Source organism: Corapipo altera, unplaced genomic scaffold, assembly GCF_003945725.1.
Source record: "Corapipo altera isolate COAL_440 unplaced genomic scaffold, ASM394572v1 202, whole genome shotgun sequence".
Lineage (NCBI taxonomy): Eukaryota > Metazoa > Chordata > Aves > Passeriformes > Pipridae > Corapipo > Corapipo altera.
This window is the reverse complement of record NW_020884980.1, coordinates 1,325,904-1,340,670: the sequence shown is the minus strand read 5'-3', so window position 1 is coordinate 1,340,670 and position 14,767 is coordinate 1,325,904. Positions and strand designations below refer to the sequence as shown.

The 14,767-nt window shown below is 52.1% G+C and overlaps 1 protein-coding gene across 3 annotated transcripts; it reads right to left on the bottom strand.

Moving 5' to 3' along the window:
* Positions 1-3,719: 3,719 nt before the first annotated feature.
* Positions 3,720-13,811, bottom strand: KCNA10 (potassium voltage-gated channel subfamily A member 10). Of its 3 annotated transcripts, none has more exons than XM_027665698.1 (2): positions 13,643-13,811; positions 3,720-5,538 (listed from the first exon to the last, which is right to left on the bottom strand). In XM_027665698.1, the coding sequence occupies exon 2, from the start codon at positions 5,462-5,464 to the stop codon at positions 3,914-3,916; it is 1,551 nt and encodes a 516-aa protein (XP_027521499.1). In that variant the 5' UTR covers positions 5,465-5,538; positions 13,643-13,811; the 3' UTR covers positions 3,720-3,913. The 3 variants fall into 3 exon arrangements, with proteins under 3 accessions (XP_027521499.1, XP_027521500.1, XP_027521501.1); XM_027665699.1 differs by lacking the exon at positions 13,643-13,811 and adding an exon at positions 9,325-9,438; XM_027665700.1 differs by lacking the exon at positions 13,643-13,811 and adding an exon at positions 8,962-9,307.
* Positions 13,812-14,767: the final 956 nt, after the last annotated feature.

The following is a 14,767-nucleotide window of genomic DNA, read 5'->3' as shown; positions in this document are numbered from 1 at the left end:
GTGAGGCTCCATCACCGGGCCTCATTCCTTACCTGATGGGAACAGGGATGTAGAGGGAGAAATCCAGGAAATCAGAGTCGGAAATTAATTTTTCTCTTCTCTCACTGTGCAAAAGTTGAGCTGACCAAAAAGCAGAATGTGATGTGGGATGGTGGTGGTGTGATTCATCCCACCCCAGCTCCCTGGGATCACACATTCCCAGGGTTCCCAGCCTCAGCTACTGGGAATCCCTTGTGCCCAAGCAGAAGAGGGATGGCAGCCTGGATTTTGGGCAGAGGGAACTTTCTCTCAGCTCCATCACAGGAATTTTCTCACTGTTACGAGCAACAAGAAATGAGGCTGGTGCAGTGGGACCCACATCTCCAAGGATCAGTGGTCCATGGACCTTCCCTGCCAGGATGGACAAGACCTGCAGGAGCACCCAGGGGCTGTAGCTGTGCTCTGAGGGAGTGGGATGGGAGTGGGATGTTGGTCCTTACCCCTAAATGCTGTGCCAGGAGGCAGATCCTAAACCCTCCTGGCATGGCCATCCTGCACCAGTGCCAAGAGCCCCTGGAAAACATCACCCTGGAATGGGCTTCCTCCATGGGAGCATCCAGGGAAACCCTTCTCACATCCATGTTCACACATGCAATAAAGGAATAAACCAGCTAAAAGCTTCCAAGTATGAATTAGAGAGAGGGAAACACACGTCTGGACTGTCTCCCGCAGGGAATGTCTGTCCTGGAGTGCCATCTCCTGGCTGAATCTGAGCTCCTGTGCACCAGATCCCCATCCCTGGAAGCGTTCAAGGCCAGGTTGGATGGGGCTCGGGGCAACCTGGGCTAGTGGAAGGTGTCCCTGCCCATGGCAGGGGGTGACTCTGGGTGATTTTTAAGGCCCCTACCAACCCAAACCATTCTGGGATTCTCTGGAAATTCAGCTCCAAGGAGGAGGGAGATGTTTCTGGATGACGAATATTTCGCACCTGGCCTCAGGTTCTGATTTGTTCCAGGGATAAAAAGCAGCCAGGAAACACCTTTCTGATAAAGCAGAAGGCAGATTTCTTGCCTTCTTTTTAGCTTTTCCTTTGGCAAAATTTCCAGAGGGAATTCAGCCTGTGTGAGGGAGGACATGAAGGATTGGGTCCTTAGGGCTGGAGTCCAGAACAGGACTGTTACTGAGAGCTTTTTATGGATTTCACTGAGCTCTGAGCTTTGGGCTTGTATTTGGGAAGGCACCAAGCTGCAAACTGTGCATGCAAATGGGGTTTCTGGCAGGTTTTTATCAAGTACCAGCTGAGTGTTGACACTTTGAATTCACAGCCTGGTTTTCCTCCTCTTTAGGATAAATAGGAAGTAAGTTAATGAGTCTGGAGGGGTTTAATGGCTCTGACCCCATCCTTGTGATATAAATCAGGGATTCCCTTTGGACCTGGCTTCCCACAGTGGATGGTGGGAGCCAAACTGCTGGGGAAACCTCTGCAGAGCTCACGGGTCTGGAGATTTATAATTATCTGTTTTCCAGAGAAGCTGTGGCTGTTCCATCCCTGGAAGTGTCCAAGGCCAGGTTGGACGGGGCTTGGAGCAACCTGGGCTAGTGGAAGGTGTCCCTGCCCATGGCAGGGGGTGGAATGAGATGGGCTTTAAGGCCCTTGCAACCCAAACCCTTCCGGGATTCTCTAATGTCCTGTACTTCAACCCTCCCACACACAATTCCCAGCTGGGGACCAGTTGGAATTCCCAGCTGGGAGCAGCACAAAGCCAAGAACAAAAAGCTGAGTCCAAATAAACAATGTTTCCTGCATGCCAGACTTTGAAGCATTTATTCCTTTATTTGAGGATAAAGTTTACAAGTGAATAAGAATCAGGTTGTTCATCCTTTCATCCGTCCCTCCCTCCATCCATCCATCATTCCATCCATCCATCCATCCATCCCAGCACCATTATGGTCCATGTTTGCTGAGGGAGCAGAAGGAGTGAGGAGCTTATGGCCAAATATTTCCCAGCCCAAACCTTTTCATCAGTTTCCTGCGGTGATTTCCCAAGGAGTAATCATCAAAAGTGCTTCAAATTTGAGGGGCTGGGAGAGAATCTGGGGAGGGGACCATGAAAAATGTAAAAGAATGTAAAATGTTTAAGTTTTCCAGAGGAAAAGGAAAGAGAAGTTGTTATGAAACGAAAATAAGGATGGGGAAGAGCTGCTGGAGAGAATCGAGTGATGAATGGGGAGGAGCTGGGGACGTTCCCAGCTGTTCCCAGCTGTGCCTTCTCCAGCTGTTCCCAGTTGTGCCTTCTCCAGCTGTTCCCAGCTGTGCCTCCTCCAATCGTCCCCACAGATGAGCAGAACTTGAACAGAGTGGGAAGGAAATGAAATAGCTCTCACAGCTCCTCCTGTCTGAGATGATAGGAGGGGGTTTGCAAGGGATGGAGTAAAGAAAAGGATGGTGGAGGGATGGGGAAAAAAAACAGGGAGAGCAGATGAAAAGATTTGTCCCAGATGAAAGAGGGTTTGTACTTGTTGTGTCTCAGATCCATCCCCTGGGATGCAAAACATCTTATTGCAGAAAGACAGTGTACGAAAAAAAAAAAGCCCAAAACCAAAACAACAACCCCCACCAACCAGAGCTGTGGGATTTCTGCCATGGGGAAAATCCCAACAAGCACAAACTCGCATTTCCCATGGAAATGGGAATAATCATACCAGGAATAATCCAACCTAATCCCTGTTTCACCACTGCTTCCCGAATGAAGTTGCAAACCAGGGACGGTGGAACCTTCAGGAGACAAGACATCAAAGGTAGCAGATGTGGGATAACAGCAGATGGGAGACACTGCACAAGAAACTGTGATTTGATGGAGGCAGAGACATCCAAAAGAACAGCTGAGTGAGACAGTGAAGTGGCAACAAAATGTCTTTGTCAGAAGAAAACCTGCTGGCATTGGAGAGAAAGGCAAAATGAGCTGCTGCTGGCTTCTCCCATCCAAGTGCCACTGGAAATGTGCATATTTTAGCAAATCAGAAGGGCCTTTTTACAACAGGAAACGTTGGGCCTTGTTTTCTCTGTGGATTTTCTCTGTGCCACATTTGCAGCAACAGAAGTGGCAATAAAAACTACGAGGTCACTGTGGCTTGTCCCCAAACGTGTCTGTATATCAGATAACCCCCAAACCGAGCATTTGTTGCAGGAGAAATCCCATTTTGTTGCAGGAGAAATCCCATTCCCTCTCTCAGAGCTCAGTTTTCCATCACAAACCCCGGTGCCCTGGATGTTCCTTGTGGCTGTGCCACCATTCCTGGTCACTATCCCTGTCCTTCTAATCCCCTCACCTGCTGCCTTGGGTCCATCCATCACTGCTGTGCCAGCAAAATTAATTAGTCAGGCAGACCAGGGAACTCATCCAGCTAAAAATATCCCTTCTAATTTCTTTTTGCCAGCTTATTTTTCAGGCAGAGCAGTCCCAGGTCTGGGAATTGGTCAGATCCCCAGATCTGAAGTGGTAGGTGGGGAGGAATTATTTCAATGGATTAAAGAAACAGGGAGCTGGACCCACCTTCATCCCTGGACAGTTGGGTGCCACCAAGCAAAGCATTTAATGTCATTTTGCCCTTTTTCGTCTCCAGTAAATGGGGGAAATCTCTGAATGTGGGGAATTCCACTCTGATGCCACCGACAGAGGACAGAAATGTCAAAGCAGATGAGCATCAAATAAAAAACCACCAGACTGATGGGCAGGGCAGAGAGATAAGAAAGATGGTATTTATTTGAACAGCCACAGGAAATCAGAGATTGAAAAATGTCTAGAAAAAAAAAAAAGCAGCAGCACATTTGGTTTAAAAAAAAAAATAAATTAAATCAGAGCATGCAGATATTTGATACCTTTTCCAGCCAATCCCACCTGACAGTGCCCAGTCCCATCAATGGCCTCCAACATCATTTTTTGGCCTTGTCTCGAGGGTAACCCCCATTGGTCTTATTGAGGGACTCCATGCTGCCGTTGCCCGTTGCCACACTGGCCAGGAGCCGCTCCACCTCCCCGGGCAGGATCTGCTTCTCCTCGTTCTCCGTCTCCCTGTGGTAGAAATAGTTGAAGTTCGAGACGATGACGGGGACGGGCAGCGCGATGGTCAAAACGCCCGCGATGGCGCACAGGGTGCCCACGATCTTCCCCCCCAGGGTGGTGGGACACATGTCTCCGTAGCCCACCGTGGTCATGGTCACCACGGCCCACCAGAACCCGTCGGGAATGCTGGAGAAGTGGGACTGGGGCTCGTCGACCTCCGCGAAGTAAACGGCGCTGGAGAAGAGGATGACGCCGATGAAGAGGAAAAATATCAACAGGCCCAGCTCCCGCATGCTGGCCTTGAGGGTCTGCCCCAGGATCTGCAGCCCCTTGGAGTGCCGGGAGAGCTTGAAGATGCGGAAGACCCGGACGAGGCGGATGATCCGTAGGATGGCCAAGGACATGTTCTGCTGCCCGTTGAGTTCACTCTGTTGGATCAGCTCGGTGGTGAGCGTCACGAAGTAGGGGATGATGGACACGATGTCAATGATGTTCATGATGTTTCTGAAGAACTCAGTCTTGCTGGGGCACACGATGAAGCGGACAAAGAGCTCGAAGGAGAACCAGACAATGCAGGCAGTCTCTATGACGAAGAAAGGGTCCGTGAAGGTGCTGTGGGCCAGCAAGGTGTCTGTCACATTCCTAGAAAGCTCCTGGGCAGACTTGAACTCCCTTTCCTCTCGGAACTCCGGCAAGGTCTCCATGCAGAAGATGATGATGGAGATGACAATGACCAGGACGGAGACCAAAGCTACGCCCCGGGCCGCACTGGAGCTTTCGGGGTACTCAAAGAGCAGCCAGAATTGCCTGTGAAAGTCATTGGTTGGTAAAAGGGTCTCAGGATCCTTGATGAACCCTTCATCCTCCCTGAACTGGTCCATGGCTTCATCACCCAGCTCATAGAAGGTGATTTCATCAGCAAAGACGTCGATGGGGACGTTGGCCGGGCGCCGTATTTTCCCACCAGACTGGTAATAGTACAGGATCCCATCAAAACTGGGCCTGTTCCTGTCAAAGAAATACTCATTCCTCATGGAGTCGAAGTAGCGCATCCTCTTTTCCGGGTCCCCCAGCAAGGTCTCAGGGAACTGGTCAAGGGTCTTGAGCCGCGTCTCAAACCTCAGCCCAGCGATGTTGATGATGACTCGTTGGTCCCCCTCATCCATGCCCACCCTCTCCCCCACCAGGTGGTCGCTGAACTCGGCAGAGAACCTGGAGAAGATGGTCTCATTGTTGGCGTTCTCGCTGTTGATGAGGATCCTCAGGTTGGAGAGCAGGTTGGCGCAGCTGGGGTGGCCTTTCCGCGACTGCCCGGCGGGGCTGAGGTCGTTTGAATAACAGGGATCCTCCACGATCTGATCGGCGTTGTCAAAACTGACTAGTGCCACCTCCATCTCCTTCCAACTGGACACGTCCATCATACACTAATCAGATTAGCAGCATAAATCCCCGGATCCGACGCCGGCAGCTCGAGTCTTTCCCACGCTATGAGGATCTGCAAGGGAAGGGAGAGGGAGACGATGCTGAACTGGGCTAAGCACACAGGTCACTTGGAGAGCATCTTTTGGGCCATGGGGTGGGTAATTTCCCAGACTGGCTCTGTCAGGTGCTCAGGAACAGTCTCTGTGTTCCCAGAATATTCCTTGGGCGTCTCCCCAGCACAGCACTGACATTGCTCTGAACTCGGAGCAAAGTCAAAGAGGAGCCCAGGGACCAAGTTATGGAGCTGGGAAATTACCTGTCCTGCCTCGGGGAGAGAAATTAGATATTAACATGGAACAGTTCTGGGGAGGTTTGCCCCAAAATGAACTTTCCAAGTAAACTCAACATCCTGATTTATTTCCCTCCAAATATGTTCTTTGGACAGGAGACACGACAGAGGGGAACGTGGAGCTGCTCTGTGTGACCACGGATCACCAAGGGCACAGTGGCTTCCTTACCCAGGGAACTTCAGCAGAAGGGAGTGAAAAAACCCAGGTGCCCTGGACAGCCAGGAATAGCAACACAATTTAGGCCACGGAGCAGCAGCGACGCTGGGGCCAGTCCTGTGACAAGGATGGTCCCCAGAGCAGGGTTGGCTTAGTCCATCCCAGTGCTGGGATGATATCCGTGGAGACCGAGCTGCTCCCGGTGCCTCAGCATCCCAATTTCACTGAACTAATTCAGGGCTGTGAAGTTTTTTCCTCCCCAGGAGCAGATTTGTGCATCCTTGCTGACACATAGCCAGGGAAGGGGGGTAGGACAAGCCAAAAACCCAAATCTGTTGCAGAAATAGACTTTAACATCCTGTCTTGCACAAATCCTCCCTCTTCTCTCAGCTTTACAGCCCTGGCAGCAAAACTTCCTACAGGAACCAGCATCCACATCCCAGACAAGGGTTTAACCTCACTCTTTCCTCGGCAGAGATTCTGGATTTGGGGACAAATCCCAAAATTTATGATAAGCTGTTTACAGACCATGTTCCTTTGCTTAAACCAAAGCCACAGAGCACAGTTGTTCTTAGGAATCCATCCCTATGGAACTACTTTGGGCTGGTTTTGTGCCAGTTTTCCCACTTGGAGACATGAAGAAAAGAGTGTTTGGGGCAGGGGGGCAGAAGTGATGCCTGGAGGAGGCAGCAGACACATGATTTTGCCCCTCAAAGTGATGTGCTGCAAGTCCAAGGAGCCCCAACAGCTCCAAACCTGAGTCCTCCAGCCCCAGTTATGTCCAGCTTGGAGCTGCTCCAGCCCAAGGACCAGCTCTTCATGAGGTTGGATTCTTCCCAGGCTTAACTATTTGGTGACTCTGTGAAAAGCTGGTGCTGGGAGGGACAAAATGTAACATCAGAGCAACAACCCAGTGCTGTGGATAACCCTGATTTCAGGAGCATCAGGAGGCAGACAAAGGGATACCACAATAAGCCTGGCCCAAATAATGCTCTTTTGGATCTTCTGAGGGAAAACTAAGTATAAAAGAAAAAAGAAACAGCAGCACAAATCATTCCCTCCTTGCATCCTTATTTTTTTCTTAATATAAATCTCCCCAGGTGATTTTAAATCCGAAAAAAAAGTAAAGAAAACAAGTTTGAATCAGACTTTAGTGTTCAGTGGATGTGGGAGCTGACCTGACCCATCACACCTCCAGCCTGAGGGGAGAGCCCAGAGGGGTCCACCTGCCCAGGAGCTTCTCTTGGCAATGGGACAAAGTCAGAGCAGTTAAAGCTGACCATGGAATTGCATCCTAAGGCAGCACCATGAGATGACCTTGGTATTTTAAGCATTAAGTTTTAAGTGCTTATTAACTCGTAATACTGCTGGGCAAGAAAGTTCCCAGCTCCTGTTTGAGGGATGTCTTCATCCCAAGATTTTTGGTTGCAGAAGAAATTGCGATGTCTTCAAATCTGGCTTTGCTCTGGAGCCTCCATGGACATCAAACTGAGCCCCCCCTGCATCATCCCTTGTGGGGAAACTGAGGCACAGAGCTGTGATGGGACAATTTACACACCATGGGCAGGGCTGGGGGTGGAAAATTGTCCCTGCTGGGACACGGAAAGGTGATTTTCAGCTCTGTTTTAAGCCCTTGGGACAGCATCCCACGGGATGCAGGGCTCTGAGATTCCTTTCCCTGCCTTAAAGCCCCAAAATATGCTGATGTCTGTCTGTCCCCACACCAGACAGACGTGCCCCACCTGTCCCCAGGCCCCCACACTGCCTTATGTGTCTCGTTTTTCATTTAGACCAAAATGAATGGTCTGTCCTGAAGCCACAAAATACCCTTCCAAAGCTTTTCCCTGCGCTCCGGCCGAGGCTTGAACTAGAAAGTTGCCTCTTTTTTTCCTCCTAAATCACCCAACATCTGCTTCTCGGAATCTGATTAACTAATATCCTTCAGCAGAAATCCCTGGCTGCAGAAAATAATAATAATAATAATAAAAACCATGGGAGGGGGAGCAATGGAGAAGAGAAAGGTCATTTTGAGGGAGAGTTTGTGTTTTGCCCATCACATCCCAGGAAATCAGGGCTGGGGTTCCCACCAGCCCCTCTGTATCCATCAAAACCTGGAATTTCCCTACACTTTCCATTCATCCTACTTTCATCTCCCTCACTCTCCTGAGGCAAAAAATGTCTGTTTCCAAGGTTTTATAGAAAAATGGAAATGTTGTCGCCCCATCCCCTCCCCGTGACCCCTTTATGGGATGGGAAGGGGGGTGATTCTTCCCGTTGCCCACCCACACGAGCACCCATAAGGACTTACCTGGACAGGGCATGGAAGTGCCAAAGCTCTCTGCATCTGGGAAGAGAGTCATTAACCACACATCGAGAGGTGTAGGGAAAGCAGGGATGGAAAAAAAACCAGTGCAGCCATACCCCGGGAAGATCCCTTTGGGATAACGCAGCCAATGTCATTTGAAAGGCTCCTCTCTCTTAGTTTCACCGTGTCATTGGCCGGGGATGGATTTTGGCAGCCACGGCGGTGCCACCCGGCACAGTTTGGAGCCGCCATCCCCCCGTGAGCCCTAAAACCAGCTGAGGGGCCACGAGGAAACGGGACTGGACAGGTGCAAAGGGCATCCCATTCCCGGGCTCCACTCGCCTGGGGAGGGGGGACGCGGCCACCCAGCTCCTGCCCCCACCCGCCCGCCGGGCAGGGAGACGGGGGAGGATGTGCCCTTCTGGCTGATGCCACCTTTAATCCCCAATAAAGCTCCGGATGGTCCAGCGGGGACAGGTCTTGTCCGTGACGTGGAGAGAGGTCTGAGCTGGTCCCCGGGAGAGAGACTGAGAGCGGGGACAGGGACCCGCACGCCGCTGGCACCGGGAGAGAGATTCCCAGCAGGCAAAAAGGGCTGCTTTTAGCATTGATATCTAATAATGATGTGAAAAAGAGAAGGGGAGGGGAAAGCCAAGGGGCGAAGCATCCCCCGGTGCCCACCTACCTCTTGCCTGTGGCCACGGGGACAGCGGGAGCTTTTCCAGGAGGGGACGGTGCCACCACCACGTGGGACATCTCCTGTTCCCACCCCGGGATGACTGGGACCAGTTGCAGCAGCAGGTACAGCTGGCACAGCCCTGCTGAGGGCATCACTGGGGAACAAGGGAGAGGGGTTGTGCCCCTTCCTCACGCCTGGATCCCAGCTAGATGCTGGATTTATCAGCTCTGGTAATTAACTAATAAATCATTGAACACTCAGGGCAGATGGGACCGGGCAGGTTGGCACCATTCACTAAAATAACTGGGATTTTGGTTTTCCTTTCCCGTATTTTCTTTCTCTCCATTCCATGCTCATGGCCATCCTCACCTTGGGTGCTCCAGAGGGGTTTCATCCCTCCTGGGGGGATCTCACCTCTACCTTCACCCAGGTTACCTTCCCACCCTCCTCGTCCTCCTCCTTCATCCCCTCGTCCTCCTCCCAGGCATTTGGGAAGGCAGAGGAGGGAGTGGCACATTTCTCCCCGTGTACTTCAGCCTGGATTCCTCCGTGGTGACGTTCTTTTGCTCTTGAGGGACACGGTCACCTCGATTTCCCTCCCTGCAGCACCCTTGGCTGTCCTCTGAGGTGTTTCTCCCGCCCTGTGACGTTAATGAGCACATTAAGCCTCCCTGTCCCGGAGGAGAGCCCAGCTTGGAGCATCCCATACTCATCCACAGCCTTCTGTGATGGAAAGGGGACATGAGATTATCCAGACCTTTGATCAGGCCCTTCAGGGCTGCTTTATCATTTTATGCACCCCTTCTGCACCTGTACAGATCACAGTCCTTACATTCCCTCTCATCCCATTGAGGCAGCTGGGGATCTATTGAGAAAAAAGGAGTTAAATTCATATTCTTGGCACTTAAATTCACCCTGTGTCCATTTCCCCTTCAAACCCAGCTTTGGCAGGGCTTTGACCACAGGGTGATCGGGTTTATAGGCAAAGTCTGACCTCATTTGAGGTTTTTTGTCCCTAACATCTGCCTAGAACTAACCAGGGTCACATCCTGCACCCAGACAAAGAACATCTGTGGCCAAGGGAAATGCAGAGAGTGAAAACCATCCAGAGGACCCACTGATCTGGCTTGTGCTGGGGCTGAGAAGCTTTAGCAAAACCCCGCTGTTAACAGGAGTATCCCTGCAGTCTGAGCAGGGTTGTGGTCCAGGGGAGATGGGTACGGGGGGAGATGCCCGGAATGACATCGTTACCTCCAAGAAATAGGACAGTTACACAACTCCCTCATCTCCGGAGGGTTTGGCTGCACCCTGGACACCCTCAGGAAATTCTGCCTTTGTGTTCAGCCAAGGTGACTTTAAAAAGCCTTTGGCACTAGGATTTCAACCTCCCCCAGCCAGGCTGCTCCAGGCACTCCTCTGGCACTTCCTTCCCTCTAATCCTCTGCTCTACTCTCCCGGTGTGCCCAGCTCTGCTGGAATTTATCCCAGAGCAAATTCGGACCCCAAGGGTGTTCTGCATCCAGGAGGGACCAGAATGCAGTGAGTGATGGCACAGGATCACTGCCCAGCAGCTCTGCACGCACGGCACTGACACCCCCCAGCCCCACCCAATGCAGAGAGGGATTACTTGGCAAAGGAGGGAGTTTTGGCAGCAGGTCCCTGAATTATTGTTTGCACAGGGAGCTTCATTTTCCCTGTGGGGAAAAGTGCAGCTCATCACCATTTCCCTGGGATCTGACCTGGGATGAGCTGGAGCAGGGTGGGAACAAGGAAGAGAAGACAGGAGTGATCCTGGAGCACAAAAAGGCAGTGACACTTCAGCTGGGTTTTCCCTAATTCCCAAGCAAAATGATGCTTCTGGAAATCCATGTGGGCTGGGCTTTGCCCTGTGCCAGGCACCAGCTTTGGTCCACAGAGCAATTCACTACAGTAATGAGCCTTTGCTAATTATTCTCTCTCTTTGCAGCACTAATTACCTGGAGTTCAGCTCTATTCCAGCCCCGTGGCTCCAGGATGGAGCTGAGGTGGCTCCACTGCACCTCCACAGTGGGAATTTTTTCTTTTTCCCTGCTAATTGAAGTGCCCCTCAATTAGCAAACACCATCCCCCTGCATCATGAGGGGACTTCGGGATGTGCAATATGCAAAACCACAAGTTAAACACTTCAATGCCCTCGATTTAGGGCTGAGTTTATTAATATTTGAGCTCTGGCTCAGGCACAGAGAGTCCTTGGAGGCTTAGTGAGGTGCCCAGGGCATCTGTCACGGGTGGAGCAGGGCAGGAATCACCTCTGGAAGGAAAACGAGGAGCTGCAGGGGGAGATCCTGCAAAACTTCATGGCTCAGAAGAGGTGTTTGTAAATCGAGCTGTTTAAACTCCAGGCAAATGTGTGCAGCTGTGAGGGAACGAGCAGGAGGGGAGATGCTGGTAGTTTGTGAATGATAAAAATACAGGAAAGAATAACTCCAATCTTCCAGGGGATGACAGGGGTCTGAGAAAAGGGGTCTGCCTCTGGTCTGAAGTCCTCAATATGGGAATAGTGAAGAAATGGAAAAGGGGCCAAAACATACTGAAATATTTGGCAATCCCAGGGTTTCTCCTGCCCCGTGGCAATGAAGGATTCCAGGGTTCAGGAGCAGCTGGTCGTGAGACTCCTTTGTTTTTAAAGCAGAGGTTAAAGTGTGTCTGAGGCAAAGCGGGGTGGGACTTTTAATATTTAAACCCACACATTCTCTTCAAACGGCCAGAGGGCAGGGTTGGGGGACATATTAAGGAGAAATCCTTCCCTGTGAGGGTGGGGAGGCCTGGCACAGGTTGGCCAGAGAAACTGTGGCTGCCCCATCCTTGGTAGGGTCCAAGGCCCCATTGGATGGGGCTTGGAGCAACCTGGGCTGGTGGAAGGTGTCCCTTCCAACCCAAACCAGTCTGGAATTCTACGCAGTTGCACCAGGAAACAAATGATCAGCCTGAAACAACAACCACCAACTCCTATGAGCTACTTCCCTCTCCGTGCCTCAGTTTCCCCAGATCTGGTGCTGTGCTAATCCAGCCAGGAAGGAGCTCTCTGGGGAAAAACATACATAAGGAAGATCCCAAGCTGGATTCCTGGCACTGGGATGGAGGTGTCCATCCCCACAGCAGGCACAAAAACACCCCCCCAGCCAGACCCCTGTAACCCTCCAAACTTCTCATACCTCATTCTGATTTTTCTGCCCATAATTTTTTATATGAAAAAATCAGATTATCAAAGAGCCCGGGACACACAGGACACACCATGAGACAGATGAAACCTTTCTTATACCCAGCCATGGAGTCCGAAATTAATCAGCTACGGATTACCCGGGTCAGGACGTAATTTAATAACAAGTGAGGGGGAGTTCCTGCTCAGAGCCAACGTGGTCCCACACCAGGTGTGCCTGAAAGCTGCTGTAACTCAGCACAGACAGCAGGAAAATGGAAAAGCCAGGTGGGATGAAATGAGCTCTGCAGGGCTGAAGGAATGGGGACCACCTGGGTCCGGGCCAGGCTTGGCTGCAGCTGATCCCTCCTCATCTTCCCAGGGCTCAGAGCCGGGATTTTAACCTGATTCAGGAAGACTGAAATGGATTTTTGACTCTGAGGGTGCTGTGGTGGCTTTTGGGGGTGCTGAAATGGCCCTTTGGAGGCTGAAGGTCTGCTCTGCGCCGGGATTCATGGAGCAGTTGGTGCTGCCAAGGGTTTGACACACTTTAGGAAGCATCTGATGAATGAAACACGGACACAAAGCGCTTCGGAAGGGCTTTGATAAGCCTGGACCTGAAGAGAGGTGAGGAAGTGGGTGCCTGGAGGGAGCTCTTCCCTCCCGAGCATCCTGGCTCCACCCGGGCGCCTGGATGGGGCCAGGGCAGGCAGCCACCCCTCACCCCCCTTCTGCTTACTGCCCTGTAACATGATAAAGAACTCGATCCCAAATCGATGGGAAACTTTCCCAGGCTCTCCAAAAGTGCTGGGATAGAGGCAAAGCCGCCGCCCCCTCCCTGACCCAGCAGCAGGAGCTCAGAGCTGCAACCTCAGTCTGCTCCTGGGGGTGAGCAAATGACTTTGTCCCCCCTCAAAATCTGCACTGGCAGCAAACCCTGGAGGAGGACGGTGGCCAGAGCCAAAAATGGATCGAAGGGATAAATGGAAAGCAATAGGAAGCTGCTAATCGGGTCAGACGGATCCCTGCATCCATCCCAAGATTTGCAAAGACAGCACTAAGAGGAGCCCGTGGCAGGTTTGGGGTCCCGGTGTCGCTCAGGGTTTGTGGCATCACGCGCTGAGCCAGAGCCAGTGCATAGATCAGGGCACCCCCCAGCACATCCCAGCAACCCCACAGACCCCCCCAGGTGAAGACATTGTGATCTGGACCCGGCAGCAAAAAATAATTAAGAGTAATTAAGTAACTGAGATGGTGCCAATGAGACCCTCTGACTCCTGGTGCAGCCGGGGTTCATCCAGCACACACTCGGTGATCGGCAGCACTTCACCCTCCCTCTTCCTCCAAGGACAAACTAAACTTCCCCTGTGGTCACCATGACCCAAAAAATACCCCCCAAAAAAAGAGGAAAACAGCACCTGACTGCCCCAAACCCACTCACCAACCTCTCCTCTCCTCTGTCCCCCAAGTTCACCCCACCACATCAAAACCAAGAAGGGAGCGACAAACCCGGCTTTTGCATCATCCTCATCTTCCTCCAGCGTGAGGGGACCCCAGTCCCCCTGTTCCCATCACTGTGCCAGGCGGGGGCTGCCCAGCCGTGCTGCCCCTTCCCCTCTCCCGGGCAGGGCTGGGATGCTCCAGCCTCTCCTGCGGAAAGGCGATGCCAGTACCCACGTGAGCCCAGTGGGACTCCTTGCCCTCATTCTCCTTGTGCCTGAAATGGGTTCTTGCTCCCTCGCTGGGCCCTGCCCGGCAGCAGCAGCGGCGTCCAGGACTCCAAGCCACCTCTTATATGTCTCCAAAAGTGTTCCACGGTGTTTGCTTTGCAAGCAAGGGTGAGGAAGGAGCAGCCTGAGGTGGAGGAGGAGGAGGAGGTGATGCTCAGATGAGACCTTTTCTGTCCCCTCCATGCAGAGCTGCTTGCTGGGACAGTGCTGGTCTCACAGGGACCATCTAAATTTGCATCCAAGGAAGGAGCAGCTGGAAAAACAGGGGTCTCCATTGCTCCCACCCCCAGCACGGCCACACACAAAGGAACCAGCCAGGTGGAGGCATCCAGGGCTCTGCTGGCCATGGGGCCCTTTGTCCAGGCACTTTTCCAACATCTGGGCCTGGCTTTGCTCCGGTACACAGGAAAATCCCCCATTCCCAGGAACCTGTGATTACCATTACAGGAGTTCCCAAAGTCCTGAAACTTCAGGAGCAGGAACTGCCTCCCCAGAGGGCTTTTTCCATCTTGTTTTTGTATGATCAGGGGAGCCTGTTCCTCCACAAACCCCTGTGGGGGGGTCACACCCTGATGTACCTCTCTGGATCCTGGCTGTGCCTTGGAATCAGCCTGGAGCAGCCCCTGGCAGGAGCTGGGCAGAGGTTCTGGATGTGGCCACAATCCCTCTGTTATTCCAAAGATCCACTGGGGTGTGACCATCACCCGCTGTCCCCTGTCCAGGCAGATGTTTCAACTCCTTGCCTCCTTTTCCAGAAGGATTTAATGAAACCACAACTATTTCCCTTTCCATTTCTCCCCCCCAGTCCCCGCAGGGACCTCTCCCTTCCCTCCCTGTCCCAAAACTTCACAAGCAAAGGTAAAACCACGAGTAACACCCTGGGAAGGGATCAAACACTGAGGAC